The following is a 14,259-nucleotide window of genomic DNA, read 5'->3' on the forward strand; positions in this document are numbered from 1 at the left end:
AAAGGTTATGTTGAAAATCACTAAAAGTGCGTTAACCGACTAACAAAAAACGTCAGAAACACTAAATTTTACGAAAGAAATGTCAGAAGGAAGCTGCATCCAGGCTTTTTTAAAAATTGAAAATTGGCGTGGCGTCACCCACTTATGGACCAAAAACCATATCTCAGGAAGTTCTCGACCGATTTCGAAATTCGGTATATAATTTCGAAATTCGGTATATAATATTTTCTTAACACCCTGATGACATCTACCAAATGTGGGTGAAATCGGTTCACAACCACGCCTGAAATCTTGATTATCACTTTATCATGCGAGAGTATAAAATGTTCGGTGACACCTGAACTTAGCCCTTCTTTACTTGTTGTAAGTTGAATTTAGTTGTAAGTAAATAAATATAATAAAATTAAGTAGCTGGTTAAATAGTGTTTTACTTATTATCACCTTAAACACCACATTAGTGAACCCGACGACCGAAATTCATGCAATATACCGACGTTAAAATCACCCGCCGTCCTACGCCCTGCGTACAGGCTAAAAATCAACGTGATTTATGGACTAACTGCTACATTGGTAACACGTTATTCCAATGTGCGTATCATAAACTCAACATTGGTGAGCCACAATCGTCAAAGAAAATCCCGATATAGGATTTGCACGCGCATACTCGACTATATCACGCCACGCGGCTTGAGCAATAGAACCCTAAACCTGTCACATCATTTTAGTACCAACCTGGTACCAAGATGCGCAACATAAAACAGTCACCATCGGAAGACAATTTCGAAGACAGGAAACCTCTACAACCAACATCTAATGTCATTCGACCTATACAGTTTAATCCTGACAAGCCATCGCTGTAGTTCGCCCAAATCGAGGCACAGTTTAGGATTCTGGGAGTGGTAAGAGAGACACGCGACATACGGTGGAGAGGAAGACATCATCGTTGATTCTCCAACAGCAGCACCTTTTACTGCATTCAAAATGGCAGTAATTAGCCGTTTTTCTAAATCGAAAGAAGCGAAACTACAATAACTTCTCCAAGGTGAGGAGATTGGAGATCGTACGCCATCACAACTCATTTGCCATCGAGAAACTTGGCTAGACGCTCTACCGGTTGTACTATTGGGCCCTCGAACAGCATGGAAAACAGACATACGCACAACGCCAGCCGAACTCTTTTATGGAGAACCAATGCGTTTGCCTGGAGAATTCATTGCCCCTTCAAATAATCAAACAACCACTGCCGAACTATTACAGAATTTAAAACAACATTTCAAAAATGTAGCACCTGCAGAAACGTCAAGACACGGAAAGAGATCAATTTTTTATTTTAAAGATCTAAACACGTGTTCTCATGTTTTGGTACGAAATGATCATAAAGAAATTTCATTCTCATCGCCCTACGAAGGGCCGTTCAAAGTCATTGCTCGTCACAACAAATATTTCGTCATAGACTACCGAGGCAATCCAACCTCTAATTCAGTGGTTAGACTTAAACCAGAATACGTAGCCTACAGCGACGTAAACGAATTAGAATTCTTCACAGCAGCCGACAAAACTCAACGTACGTTTTTTGGAGTTAAGTTTAGAGGTATATACCGAATTAATGTATAAACTTTAAATTTCTAATTAAAATTTTAAAAGTGTCTTAAGAAGGGGAGTATTGTAGCGACTGGCATCTGTCCAAATTGTAATAGATCCACGATTATAACTACTTAACTACTTTCATCTGATAACACTGTATTCAGCTAACTAAAATATTTAGTCCAGTTACACCTCATATTAGCTTCTCTAATTCGTCCTATTCCTTTTAATCATAAAACATTTATATTCGTATTAATAATATATTTGTAAGTCGGATTTACTTGTAAGTAAATAAATATAATAAAATTAAGTAGCTGGTTAAATAGTGTTTTACTTATTGACACCTTAACCGCCACATATGTGATATTGGGAGAAAGAAGATAGATAAAATCGGGTCGATACTACCCCAACTCACATATACTAAGTATAATGATTTTCGTTTTTTTAACAAATCGTATGCCAAATTTGTCCAAATTTGTCGGTCAGTGYATGAGTTATTACGCTTGGATTCCTATCTTCTAGTTGACGGTTTGCACCTTAAGGTCCCTGACACTGATTCCTTCAAATTACAAAAGTGCAAAATCATCGGTTGTACCCGAATTTAGCCCTTCCTTACTTATTTTAAATCAGTGATTTAGCCTAGTTTAAATTATAGAGAAAGTAAAGAAATTAGAACTAAGAGGTCAATTGTCAAAAAAATYCCAGACACCTGCATCTGCCCCTAGTATCATTAAAAGACAATAGCGGAAGTGGTATTTATGGTAAAAAGTAAAGAAAGGATGATTTTAGCATCCAATAGGYCGATGAAGTAACTCCACATTAGGTGAATGAAAATTCGGGAGCTACGCTAGTATGTTAAGCCGTTCGTTAAACCATAGTTACAAATTTTTTCTAATATACAAACTAAATTTACATTAATGTAGGTACGCTTGTGTTCATGAGTTGTGATCAGCTATTTAAATACAATAACGTTTTATATAGAAAGAAAAAACTTTTAACTAAAACTTGTGTATAGAAAATTGTATTCAAATTCAAAAAAATCCACGAAAATTGATGAAAGAATTGAACTTTCAATTTTTTTTGCATAAATTGTTGAAATCTTAGAGTACAACTCAACTTCTTCAGAAGCATGAACATCGTCCGCAGTTGGCACATGGTCTTGTGTCCTATGGCTACATGCTCGGACGCCTGCGCCACACATATACTACCGTACAAAAATGGGCATATAATGTGTGTGTCTGTGAGCGGTAGTTATGAGTAGTAACATTACATCAAAATGCTGCTCTCTCGGTCGTTCAATCATTATAATGTGTGCGCACAATTAAACGGAAGGAAAGAAGGAAATTATTAAAAATGTGGAAATGAAGTCCGGAATTTGATGGTTGAATGCACCTTCCCATTGTCAACAACATTTTCGCCCATACCCACACTTATATATGTATGTATGTATATGTGTGTGTAAGTGTTTAGATTTACAAGGGTTGCCGAAACTAGATAGAACAACACCAAAAGCGTTAATCAACATATTTTTATTAATGCGACCCTGTAGAAAAAGTCGCTTAGCTTGCGAATTGAAAATAATTACAAAATCATCTATCAAGCTCATACAGTTATAAAATTCGAGATAAATAACTTAGAGATGAGCTTGGTAAAACTGATGGGAAAGGYCTTATAAAAACTGCGACGGAATTTTTTAATTATGTAACACAGGCACAAATCAAAACCGAGTATGTGCAATTATGAAATCAATAGAACGGTTAATAAATATATGTGAAAGATTTTAACATTTTAGTTCACTCCATTTCACAAATGGCTTGCTTGTACAACACCTTAGGTCTTTTTAATAGCTATGTAACTCTTCACATCCGAAAAAACTAGAATCCGAAACGAAGCTGTAAAATGTCACATGGAATCATCCAATCACCTGATAATACGAGTACTGAAGCGTCTTTACGACAATCGGATCGACGTAACGCAACAGATACGGATTTTTATCCGGCCAAGGGCTGCMAACACGGCAGTGTTCCTCTAAATTACCTCAGGGATAAATTCTGCTGCTACAACAACAATAATGGTTACTGAAAATAGTAAGATTTTCCATTACCCAAAAACTACGATTTAACAATATTTTCTAAATAAAACGAACCAATATTGCCACCTTACAATATATCAAAATCTTACTATTTGAGTATTAATGGCTTTTAGATGATCGCTTGCTCGGTTTTCAACCACCTGATACGAGCACATTTATTGCACTTACCGATCTGCCTTAAGGTTCAAACTGATAAATGATAAAAAGCTAACAGTCGTGTGCCTTTGTATGAAACGAAAGATGCTAATCAGATTGGGAAATTCTTTTACAACTTTACAAAACTTTTTTATAGTAATATTTCCTGCAGGGCAGTTATAGAAGAGCAATTATTCCTTATTTATGTATTTATGTTTGGTCAGCTAAAATGATGGCAGCTGATATACCGTTTAGCTTCTAACACCAACGTCAACAACGSACACATAGACGAGACGCCATTTCCACCACCGTTTACATATTCTGGACATGGATCCACTGTCAGGACAACATGATACTCCTATACCAAGGATAATGTGTAGGAGTGTTGTGGCACAAGGCCTGTGTGCATTTGCTACACGTGTGCGGTTTGTACATACAAACGTGCCGATGTACAAACCACCACCTATGTTTGCAAGTGTGTATTTTGTGAGGGTAGTGTGAGGTCGTCGCCTTGGTCATATATTTGGCGACTCATTAGTGGCGTGTCGAACGCGTATATTGTGGTGCGTTTTGCGTCTTGAAAGTTAAGTAAATAAGGATGTGTTTTGTTTGGCTAAGCGCCGACAGTTCACATGTTAATTTGCGTAGCGCGGAGCGAGAGGCACAACTACAGTGGGGGTGGTGGAAGGCCATACGTAAAAAAGCAATAGGTGATATGCAAAACGGAAAACATGCAAATGACTATATTTACTAAATGTCAATAAATTTATTTATTTGAGGAATTTTCATTGATATGCGCGCCAGCCTAGGCGTGGTAGATGATGATGAAATTCGTTTTTGCTTAGAAAGTTCTTATTGTGAAATGCTTTTATTATGACTAGGCATGCTGAAAAATAAATTATTAGTGTTTTTAGTAACTGGAAATTTATTGTTTGCAACTAAATAAATAATTGCAGATAAATTACTTTTTTGGTGAGTGGTTTTTACGATAATTATGTGAGGGTTGCTACTTAAATGTCGATATATGACAACACTAAATTGCACTCGTCTGTCAAATTTGACATTGTTATTGTAATGCTAGACGTTTTAGAGGCTTGGATGAGAATTATACAACAATCTTTTTTGCATAATAGTAATTGGTTTGTTAAAATAAGATGCAGACCTATTCCATTTCTACCGGGGAAGACCAGTAGTCATGGACTGTGAAAAAAGAAAAAAATTATTGGACGTGTTAATGTTATATCTTTATGATTCAGCAACCAAAGTGTTTTCGATTACTAGTTCCACAAGTTCTAATCTAAAGGTGATTACGGTTTTTTGTAGGAAACTTCACCGAACTTTTTGAAAGAGAGAAAGACTAATAAAGACTTTGGTAGCTATCTATTTATACCCTGGCCAATACATGTTAAGTTTGCYACTATGTTATAACACCCAGAAGGAATTGTCAGAGACGCTATAAAATATATAGATATATATTTATATATGTATGTAAACAAATGAATAGCAAGGCCAGCTGTTGCAACGGRATCTAACGTTTTGTTTTTCTCAATTTCACTTTCATGGTGGAGAAAATGCTGCATCATTTAGACAAGTCTATATCTTTCAGAATAACTGCGTAAATTCTGAAATTGCTTGTTTTACAAATTATATATTCTTGACATAACAAGAAATTTCTTAGAAATTTCATTGTCTATTTTTCTGAGCGAAAATATTTGCTTAGGATAAAAATTAAAAATTTAACTGGTTTCAATGCTTGTATGAGCCCCTTTTGAGCGGTTAAACGGCGGTTCGGAATATGTAAATATAAATATGTTTTTTTTTTCACAAATTATTCAAATATCTTTCCATTATCGACGAAATATGATTCTTTTACAAAAATTGCATCCATGAAAGCCACTTTCCTAGAGAAACAGAAAATTGTTGAAAAATATACCATAGGGGTTTATAAAAATTATAGTAATTACGAACTGAAAGCACCACAAAGGCAAATAAAGAGAATAAATTTTAATGAAATACATGCAAAAACAACTCTGATAAGGCCACGATATTTTTAACTAAACGCTATTTACGCTATATTTTAACCAAAAAAATTAATAAAATGATATTTATATCAGCTATTCCAATGAAAAAGGCTTAAAAATGTATTGAACAGCCCTTAACAGTGTAAAAAAAAAAAATTAATTTTATGAAAATACATAAAAAAATAACGAATAACTTGCATAACACCTCGAAGAACAAAATTTAACAGCGAATTGTTCAAAAACTATAATAAACCGTATTTTACATAGTAAGCTTTGTCACAATAATTTCATTGATTGATGAAATTTAGATCAATTACTTCTGTCTACAGGATCGGGAGATAATATGCTATAAAAGCAATCCGTAATTTGGGAAAGACTTTTGTTTTACTGAAAATTCTTGTCGAATATCTTATTTGTGTTTGGGCATTATGACACACTTTTTCGTTTTAAAACGTTCGAGTTATTCCGACATGATGTTTCAGACATTCAGTTACTTACAGCGTGCTTTATAATCACAATTTATTTGGACATTYGGACTAATAGATAGCAAAAACACCAAAAAAAACACAAAAACTAATAATAAACACATATTGTCGCCTTGTGGAACATGCACGAAATCATAAGTTATTCCTATATCTATGTATGTATKTATGTATGGATATTCAACCGATATGTCGATACATTTCAACTCATACTTCGTTGCTTTTGCTTATCACAAAGCGAAATTTAAATTAATTTCAATGAACTATAAACAATATCCACACAAGTTCGGCACTGAACGCACCGCGATAAGCCCAAGGGGCACATGTAGTACTCAGCAATTTGTGAATCACGCTTTTGCTTATTTCATGTAATTTTTATGTTTTTGAGAATTCCTTTAAATGTTTTTGTTCTTACTTTAAAAATTATCGATAATTAGTCTTTCAATAAATTCAGGACACAATTAAATAAATTTCAGATATATGTTCAACAGTWATATATAAAACACAATTTATGGGCGCCGTACCAGGATTTGTACTTCTCCTTGCGGCTCAGCGGTTCCGTATCTGCYGCGGCGGCGTCAGCGCAACAAAAACATAAAAAATGCTCGGAATGGTCGCAACTCAATGATTTCGACATGATTGGATCCTCCGATTTAAAGGCACGTAAAATATTATTCAATAGCGTTGCGAGAACCCGTTGCGGCAAGGTAAGCGGCGTAGCCCGCAACAATAYGCGTGACACACTCTTTCACTCGAGTGTTAAGATGCAGTACAATTGTGCTATTGAATCTTTACAATGATGTCCGCCTGGATTACACTTAATAAATGCGAATACACTTTAAAATATTTATTTGCACAACAGCGCTGGGATTGCCTTCTTTTCTTTCTTTCGTAGCTCCACACACACATATATGTCTGTTATTATAACTATGTTATATGTATATACATACATATATACTTAAGATATACACTTCAGAGCGCGTATGAGTAATAAATTTTCGTATTCCAGCACTGATAAGCACAAAAATTAAAACAAACCGAATATACGAATTAAACGGTGTTTTCTATCGGAACGTTCGACCGCGCGAAATGAGAGCGCCCAACTGATTTTCCGGCGATAGAAGTTTCCGAGTACAACGCCACAAAAAGATATGGTGAAGAAAACGAYAGCAAGCACACTTAGACGGCGATGACGACGACGGCAAAGGCCCAGACGACAGCGCAGTATACTACGTCAATCCACTTCGAGCAGAAGTTCTGATACGCGCACAAAAAGCCGAGTGGAACACCCAATTCAATGCTTACGAGCTAAGAGCGAAGAAATGTGTAATACGTTACCACTCATGTACTCATGCTCATATTACAATATTACTAGTGTTATTATAACTTTTATTATTATTATTACGATTGTCAATGCTGGTCTGTTTTGCTTTTGCCTGTGGTCGTGTGGATATTCAACGAAGAATCGCAGGAAGTGCGGGTTAAGGAACGCAACATTCATTATCATACTCACGCACCCAAATCAATCAACATATCCAGTTGAAAACAAACAATATGCATCGAGACATTTCTCCGCAGCTAATAAAAATGCATCGTAAACGGCGCTGGGATCAGCGGCAGATAAGAACACATCGAAACATATGCACAATTAGCTGCATTGATAGAAACCATAAGTYATGAAAATATGAAACACGCAAAAGTAATTAATGTACATTAAACCTATTACAGAGCGGGGCCACGGCCACTTTTTAAAAAAAATTTTGTCCAAGGATGCCCCTTACTACTGCAAACATTTGTGTCAAATTACAGTTCTATATCTCAATTTAGTGCAATAGTTATGACACTTTTTACGTTTTCGGTTAATAGCGTTTTGTGGTCCGATTGAGCYCATCTGCGAACTCGTAATTTTCTTTTTGCCAAGGAACGCGCACAACAAATTTCATTAAGATATCTCAACTTTTATTACGAGATGCAGACGGACGCATGGACAGACAAACATTCACTCGGATTTCAACTCATATCGTCATCATTATAATTTATTATATATGCATATATATATATATACAGTTGCGAGCATTGAAATAGTAGTGCCTATWGGCAAAGAGAGTTCTGCTTTAAATTTTGTTTCTTTTATGATATTGCCGTCGATCATTATTTATATTCTCTGAAGTATAACGCTCCTGTTATATACAACAATAAGTGTGAATTACTTACCGCTACTTTTTTAAAGCCAATTTTATTGGGATATCTGTTTTTATGAGCGAGTTATAGAATAGTAGTGAACGATAACAGATAATTTTTAATAAAAAAAAATTTCATTTTATCAAACAAAAAGTAAGTTTCCAGATCTTTTATTAATTACTCTGTCTTTTATTAATATCTGTCATAAACAACGGTAAATCCTACAAGGAAGTGGAAAGAATTTTAGGGTGTTAAGCCACAACGACTCACAATGCAATTATTTATAAAAAAAAGACGATAAAAGGGGCATAGAATACATATCGACATAGAATGTCATATGGAGATTCGGAATGAACTGAACCTGGCCTACGGTTTTCAGTGAGAAGACTTCTACATGAACATAATTTATATGTCCGCAGTCCTCGATAAGTACCGTTATTAAAAAAAATCATATAGGAAGTCGTCTTAAATTTGCCAAAGGACCGATTGGGAAATGGCGCAACATCTTTTAGACAGACGTGTCGAAAGTTATTCTATACGGTGGTAAAGGGTCCCGTCAGTAACTAAAAGACGCTCCCCTAATAGAGAGTACGACCCCAGATTCAGCACAAAAACTATGAAGCTTGGCGGTTTGAATTTCATGKTTTGGGCTGTTTTTCTTACAGGCCCAATTATTTTGTGTAGTCCCAATTCACAAGATTACTAGCATAACGGACCGACACAAATTCGTGGATATAATGCAGTATATTATGATACCATTTGCTGAAGAGAATATCCCAGTAGGGTGGCAAAGGAGTGGTTTCGGGTCAAAGGAATTGATGTCATGGATAGGTCAGCTCAATCGCCTGGCCTCTACCYTATTGAAAACCATTGGGCGTCAAGAAAACCGTGTGGAAGGATAAACCCAAAAACAACAACGAGTTGTGGACCGTAGTGCAGCAATCATGACAGAGYATACCACCGGAAATATGCCACAGTCTCGTAGATTATCTGAAGAAGCGATGAAATGCAGTTATCAAAAACCATGATCATGCTACCAAGTACTAAGATCTCCTATAGACAAAACTAGCAAAAATCTTTACGAATTTTTTTTTTTTTTTTGTTTTTTAGTACTTTACTACTATTTTACTGCTCCCAACAAGTTTAATACATAAACAAAGCTTTGTAAATAAACATATCTTGTACATATTCAAATCTAAATATTTTTAGTAATAAACATAGCCTGAAAAATATGATCCACTTTTGCATTTCAATGGATGTTAAAATTGTTTGGCATTTTACATAACTCACAAATATGTAAAGCTCTAACACCCACTACTATTTCACTGCTCGCAGCTGTATATTAGGTTACGTTGTCAAAAAAAGTCTTGCGGTATTGGCGCTGAGAGCGCGTAGTTCTAGTTTTATTCGTCGCATCGGGTCATGCTATACCTTCWTGGAAAGCTCATTTCACGCGCTACGACGTGTTTGATTGATTGTCGTTTYTTTTAAGTCATTCGTGAGTTATAGCGTCGCAAACATGGAGCAAAATAAAGAGAAAATACGCCATATATTACAGTACTACTACGAAAAAGGCAAAAATGCATCTCAAGCCGCCAATAAAATTTKTGCAGTTTATGGACCCGACGTTCAACGTTTTCGTTCTGGTGTAGAGGTGGTCRAAGATGCGCCACGCTCCGGAAGGCTTGTCGTAGAAAATTGCGATAAAATCGCTGAATTGGTCGAAAGAGACCGGCATAGTAACAGCCGTAGCATCGGTCAAGAGCTGGGCATGAGTCATCAAACCGTTATAAAATAAAAACRAAAAAWAAATACAAAAAATACCGCAAGACTTTTTATTATATTTTATATATATTATATCGCTTAATTTTAGATTATACGTTCAACCGTTAGGTAAACAACACATTGCTTGTTGCAGCATTACATCCTGCAAGAGTATAAATATTGATTACCCTTTGTTAATTATTATTATGTCTCAAAATAATATAAGATGTATTAAATTTTTCTGGGAATTACTTGTGACATGTTAATAATAATTTTTAAAGAAAATTACGTATTTCCACGGAATCCAATTCTATAATAATTGGCGAAATAAATTTGAAATATAAATATTAGAAATGGGGAATGTCTGTATTGGCGTGTTTTGAATTAAAGCACGCACGATTGTTACGTAAACCCCTTATTCAGTGGAAGAACTCAAAACCAAACAGTATATGATTTCATCCACAAAATTATTTAAGTGTAGGTACTTTGAGTTTCACGATTCCTTAAAAAAAAATAATATATATATATATAACGGGTGATATAAGTGGAGGTACTTTTTCAATAGATTTTTTTGACAGATCCCGAGTTTGTCGTGTCAAGCTGTCATGTTATTTTTGTTCACTATTRTTTGACATTTCATTATGGAAACACTTATGACTGATCCAAGAAGATCCGACGTTTACGGACCGAATTTTGTTCAGCGATGAGGCMMATTTCTGGCTTATGGCTATCTAAACAAGTAAAATTTCCCATTTGGGATGAAGACCAACCTAAAGATATTTAAKACCTGAATCCAGAAAACAACAACAGYTTAGTGTGGTTTGTGGGCCGGTGGAATCATCGGCCCATATTTCTTCAAAAATGATGCCGTAAGAACGTCAATGGGGACCGTGACCGCGCCATGATAGCCGACTATTTGATGCCTGAAATGGAAGCTGGTGTATAAGAATTGATTGAAGGGTTGGAATCCCAACCCCCTTCACCTCAAAAATATATAAATATGTGAAAGTAATATTTGGTTTTCATTCAGGATRAAAACGATTTCAACGAAATGTCATAATCTTCACAATAACTCGTTTATACTAAACACACAACTCTATTATTTTACACTATTCAAAGGTGATGTAAAAGAGAATATGTTCGTATGGAACGAAAGTGATTACAAAATGTTAATACTGTATTCAAGCCCTTTTGTAGCCTAAAATATATAAATCCAATATTTGGTACCTTCCTTGAAGTTACTTTGTGCTAGAAAAGTGTAACATAGAAAAATGAAATAAAGAAAACGAAAGAGTAAACACGATAAGAATTTAAGTGGATTATGACGACAATTCGAAATTGATAAGACGATAAAAATATATATAAACATATACATTACGTATCGGTATATGTATACGAGAACGTGAGGTATATAATACAATGAAAAAGGTGTATAAACCCGATTACATACAAACAAGTAGGCATGCAAAAGTTTGGACTGTGATACTCTTATTTTTTATTATTAAAATTTTGTAAATTAGCACATTCCGGACATTTGAATACTGAAGCAAGGCTGAAATATGAACATATGTTTATGTGTATAACCATACCATATGTTTTGCTATGGTAAATGGTTATTATTCGTTCGGAATGACCTTTATTCAGTTACTAATCAAGGATAAAAAACATGTTCATTTTCTACGAAGTACTCTGTAAAAAGGCCTGCAAGTTACACTGATGATAATTCATTGCATGTTTTTMAAGAAGCTTCGTTGTGCCTTTTGTTGTTTTTATTAGTTATTATGCCATTTACGTGAACTCTTAAAGTTTTAATTGCAGGCAGCTTCAACTTGGAGAAAAAAATCATAAAAAAGTTGTTGCAGAGCTCTATGAGTATTCCGGGCCCGAGTGGAATTATGTAATATTCAGACACTTTACTGAAAACAAAATCTTTAATTTATCTCAAGCTTTACATTATTTTGTGTTTATAGCTTTTTAAATATGAAGACGAAAGCTTTTCCCATAGCTGAGACACATTGCCTGTAAAACAACAAGCGATAATAAAAAATACATATTATAGATCTTTTAAAGCCGCTATAATCTCCGAATAAGTTGTGCACACATCGCATTACTCTAGCATAGTGTAGCTATTCAAACTGGCTGTTCAAAATCTAGATAACATTTTTTTCGTTATTAAGTAACCTAAATTGAACCTGAATATCTAACATCGTAGTACGTAATAGCAATTTTTTTCCGCGAGATGTAAACCCTATTGGTCGGTTACGTTTTCAGATCCATTTKTTCTCTTCATATACCTATAAGAAATGCACCCGTAAAGGGTATTATAGCTTCCGTACACCCAAAGTTAACGTTTTTCCTTGTTTTGGATATGACTTGTCTAGTTTTGAATCCATTTTAATCCATAAGAACAATTAATAAATTGCAATAAATAAAATTACTGCAGACTATTTTTAAGACTTTAACTTTTCTCGATTTCCTATCCTCTTCAAACGTATATGCTGCTTCTTCAGCATTATTATGTAAGTCCTTGCAACACTTGAGCATAACGTTCTTCTTTTAAGGCGAAATAGTGCGCGCATTTGTCTCTTTGCGAAACTTTCATTAAACTTCTTACTTTCAATTTTTATCATTTTCACCGTTGTTCTTCTTCTCATATATTATTACAAATCAACTTGAACTTTTTGCGAGACACTATGAAGCACTTGTAAGGAAAGGACAACTCACCCGCTAAACCCGCGTCGTTTGGTCGATGAAGTCAAGGGGTCCGGTTTGCCACGATTATTACCTTAAAGAGAAGCAGAAAAAACATTTAAGAAATTAATACTTCATAGAATTTTCTTAATTATATAAAAGTYAAACGCTCACTTTGTTCCTGCATGACATCGTTTGTTTCCTTCCGCGCTGAACTGTTCTTCTGTGCGCTTGGCGATGGTTTAAGTATTGAAACGGGCACCAGTCCTTCCTGTACGGCTGCATCGTCACTTTGTGGATTTAGGCGCACTAAACAAAAATCTGGCTCGGCGGCTGAGGGTGCTTCCACCACCTCAACCTGTTGCCCTTTGGACACACTCAACTCGTTGGAGCCGGGCGTTGCTATGTAATCGGCGACCACCCAAGTACCCTCGTGGCTGCCAATCTGGAAAAAGCAACAAAAACAAAAATAAGAAACATGAAAAAGGATAACTTAATTGAATATAAAAAATAAGAAGACAGACTACAATGAAAGGCGGCAATGGCAACAGCTTGGCAAAAAAGAATCAATAAATGTTGGCACATCGTACCTACATGGCTAGTTAACATGGTTTGTAGCGGACCACAGGCATGGGGGAAGTGGCAAACATTCTAGCCAAAGGCATATCAAGTCGGCAATGAAGCATATTAAATAAACAGAGACATGAATAGGTAAGGACTGGTAAGGTAAACGAATGACTACACTCTAGTTGTCAAGCAGAAAGGCTGGAGCAGAAGTTCGGGATTCCAGTGTTGCGAAAACTTGGTAAGAGAAAAGTAAGAGTGTGAGGTAGGGATATACTATAAGCCCACATATTTTTGCAAGAGTTCACATAATAATTTCTTTATAAATCCTTACTAGAAATGAGTTTAGCTGAAGATTATATGGAGAAGGGTTGTTCAAATGCAATTATTTAATATTGGCAACCGTATGTAAATAATTTCATCTATGAATTACTTAGTTATASAAATTTCGACTACAGTATTACTCAAATAATAAATATATGTTTTTTGTTAATATGTTTTGATCTTAACGCCAAAATAAAGGCTAATTTTTATTTTTCCTGTTCTTCAAAAATTCGAATAATTTTTTTATGGATATTGAATACAAAAATATATATGAAAAATATGATCCGAAAATTTTAAAATGATTGGGGAAATAGTTTCGGTGTTGTGATTAAGCCCTTAAACATTTTATAAATACTTTTTCATTAAAAATTTAATGGTAAAAATTATGGTAGCGCTTGAAAATGGGGGAAAATATATATCT

At 35.1% G+C, this 14,259-nt stretch overlaps 1 protein-coding gene across 1 annotated transcript in view; it reads right to left on the reverse strand.

The window, feature by feature from the left end:
* Positions 1-14,259, reverse strand: part of LOC108971641 (triple functional domain protein) — a 69,460-nt gene that overhangs the window by 14,902 nt on the left and 40,299 nt on the right. The window contains exons 9-10 of the mRNA XM_018937848.1: positions 13,125-13,395; positions 12,984-13,044 (exon numbers count right to left, since the gene is read on the reverse strand). Of these exons, the coding sequence (XP_018793393.1) occupies positions 12,984-13,044; positions 13,125-13,395 (332 nt within the window). The remainder of the gene's footprint in view (positions 1-12,983; positions 13,045-13,124; positions 13,396-14,259) is intronic.

Source organism: Bactrocera latifrons, unplaced genomic scaffold (genome assembly GCF_001853355.1).
Source record: "Bactrocera latifrons isolate USDA-ARS-PBARC rearing strain unplaced genomic scaffold, ASM185335v1 scaffold_35, whole genome shotgun sequence".
In the NCBI taxonomy this organism is placed as follows: Eukaryota; Metazoa; Arthropoda; class Insecta; order Diptera; family Tephritidae; genus Bactrocera; species Bactrocera latifrons.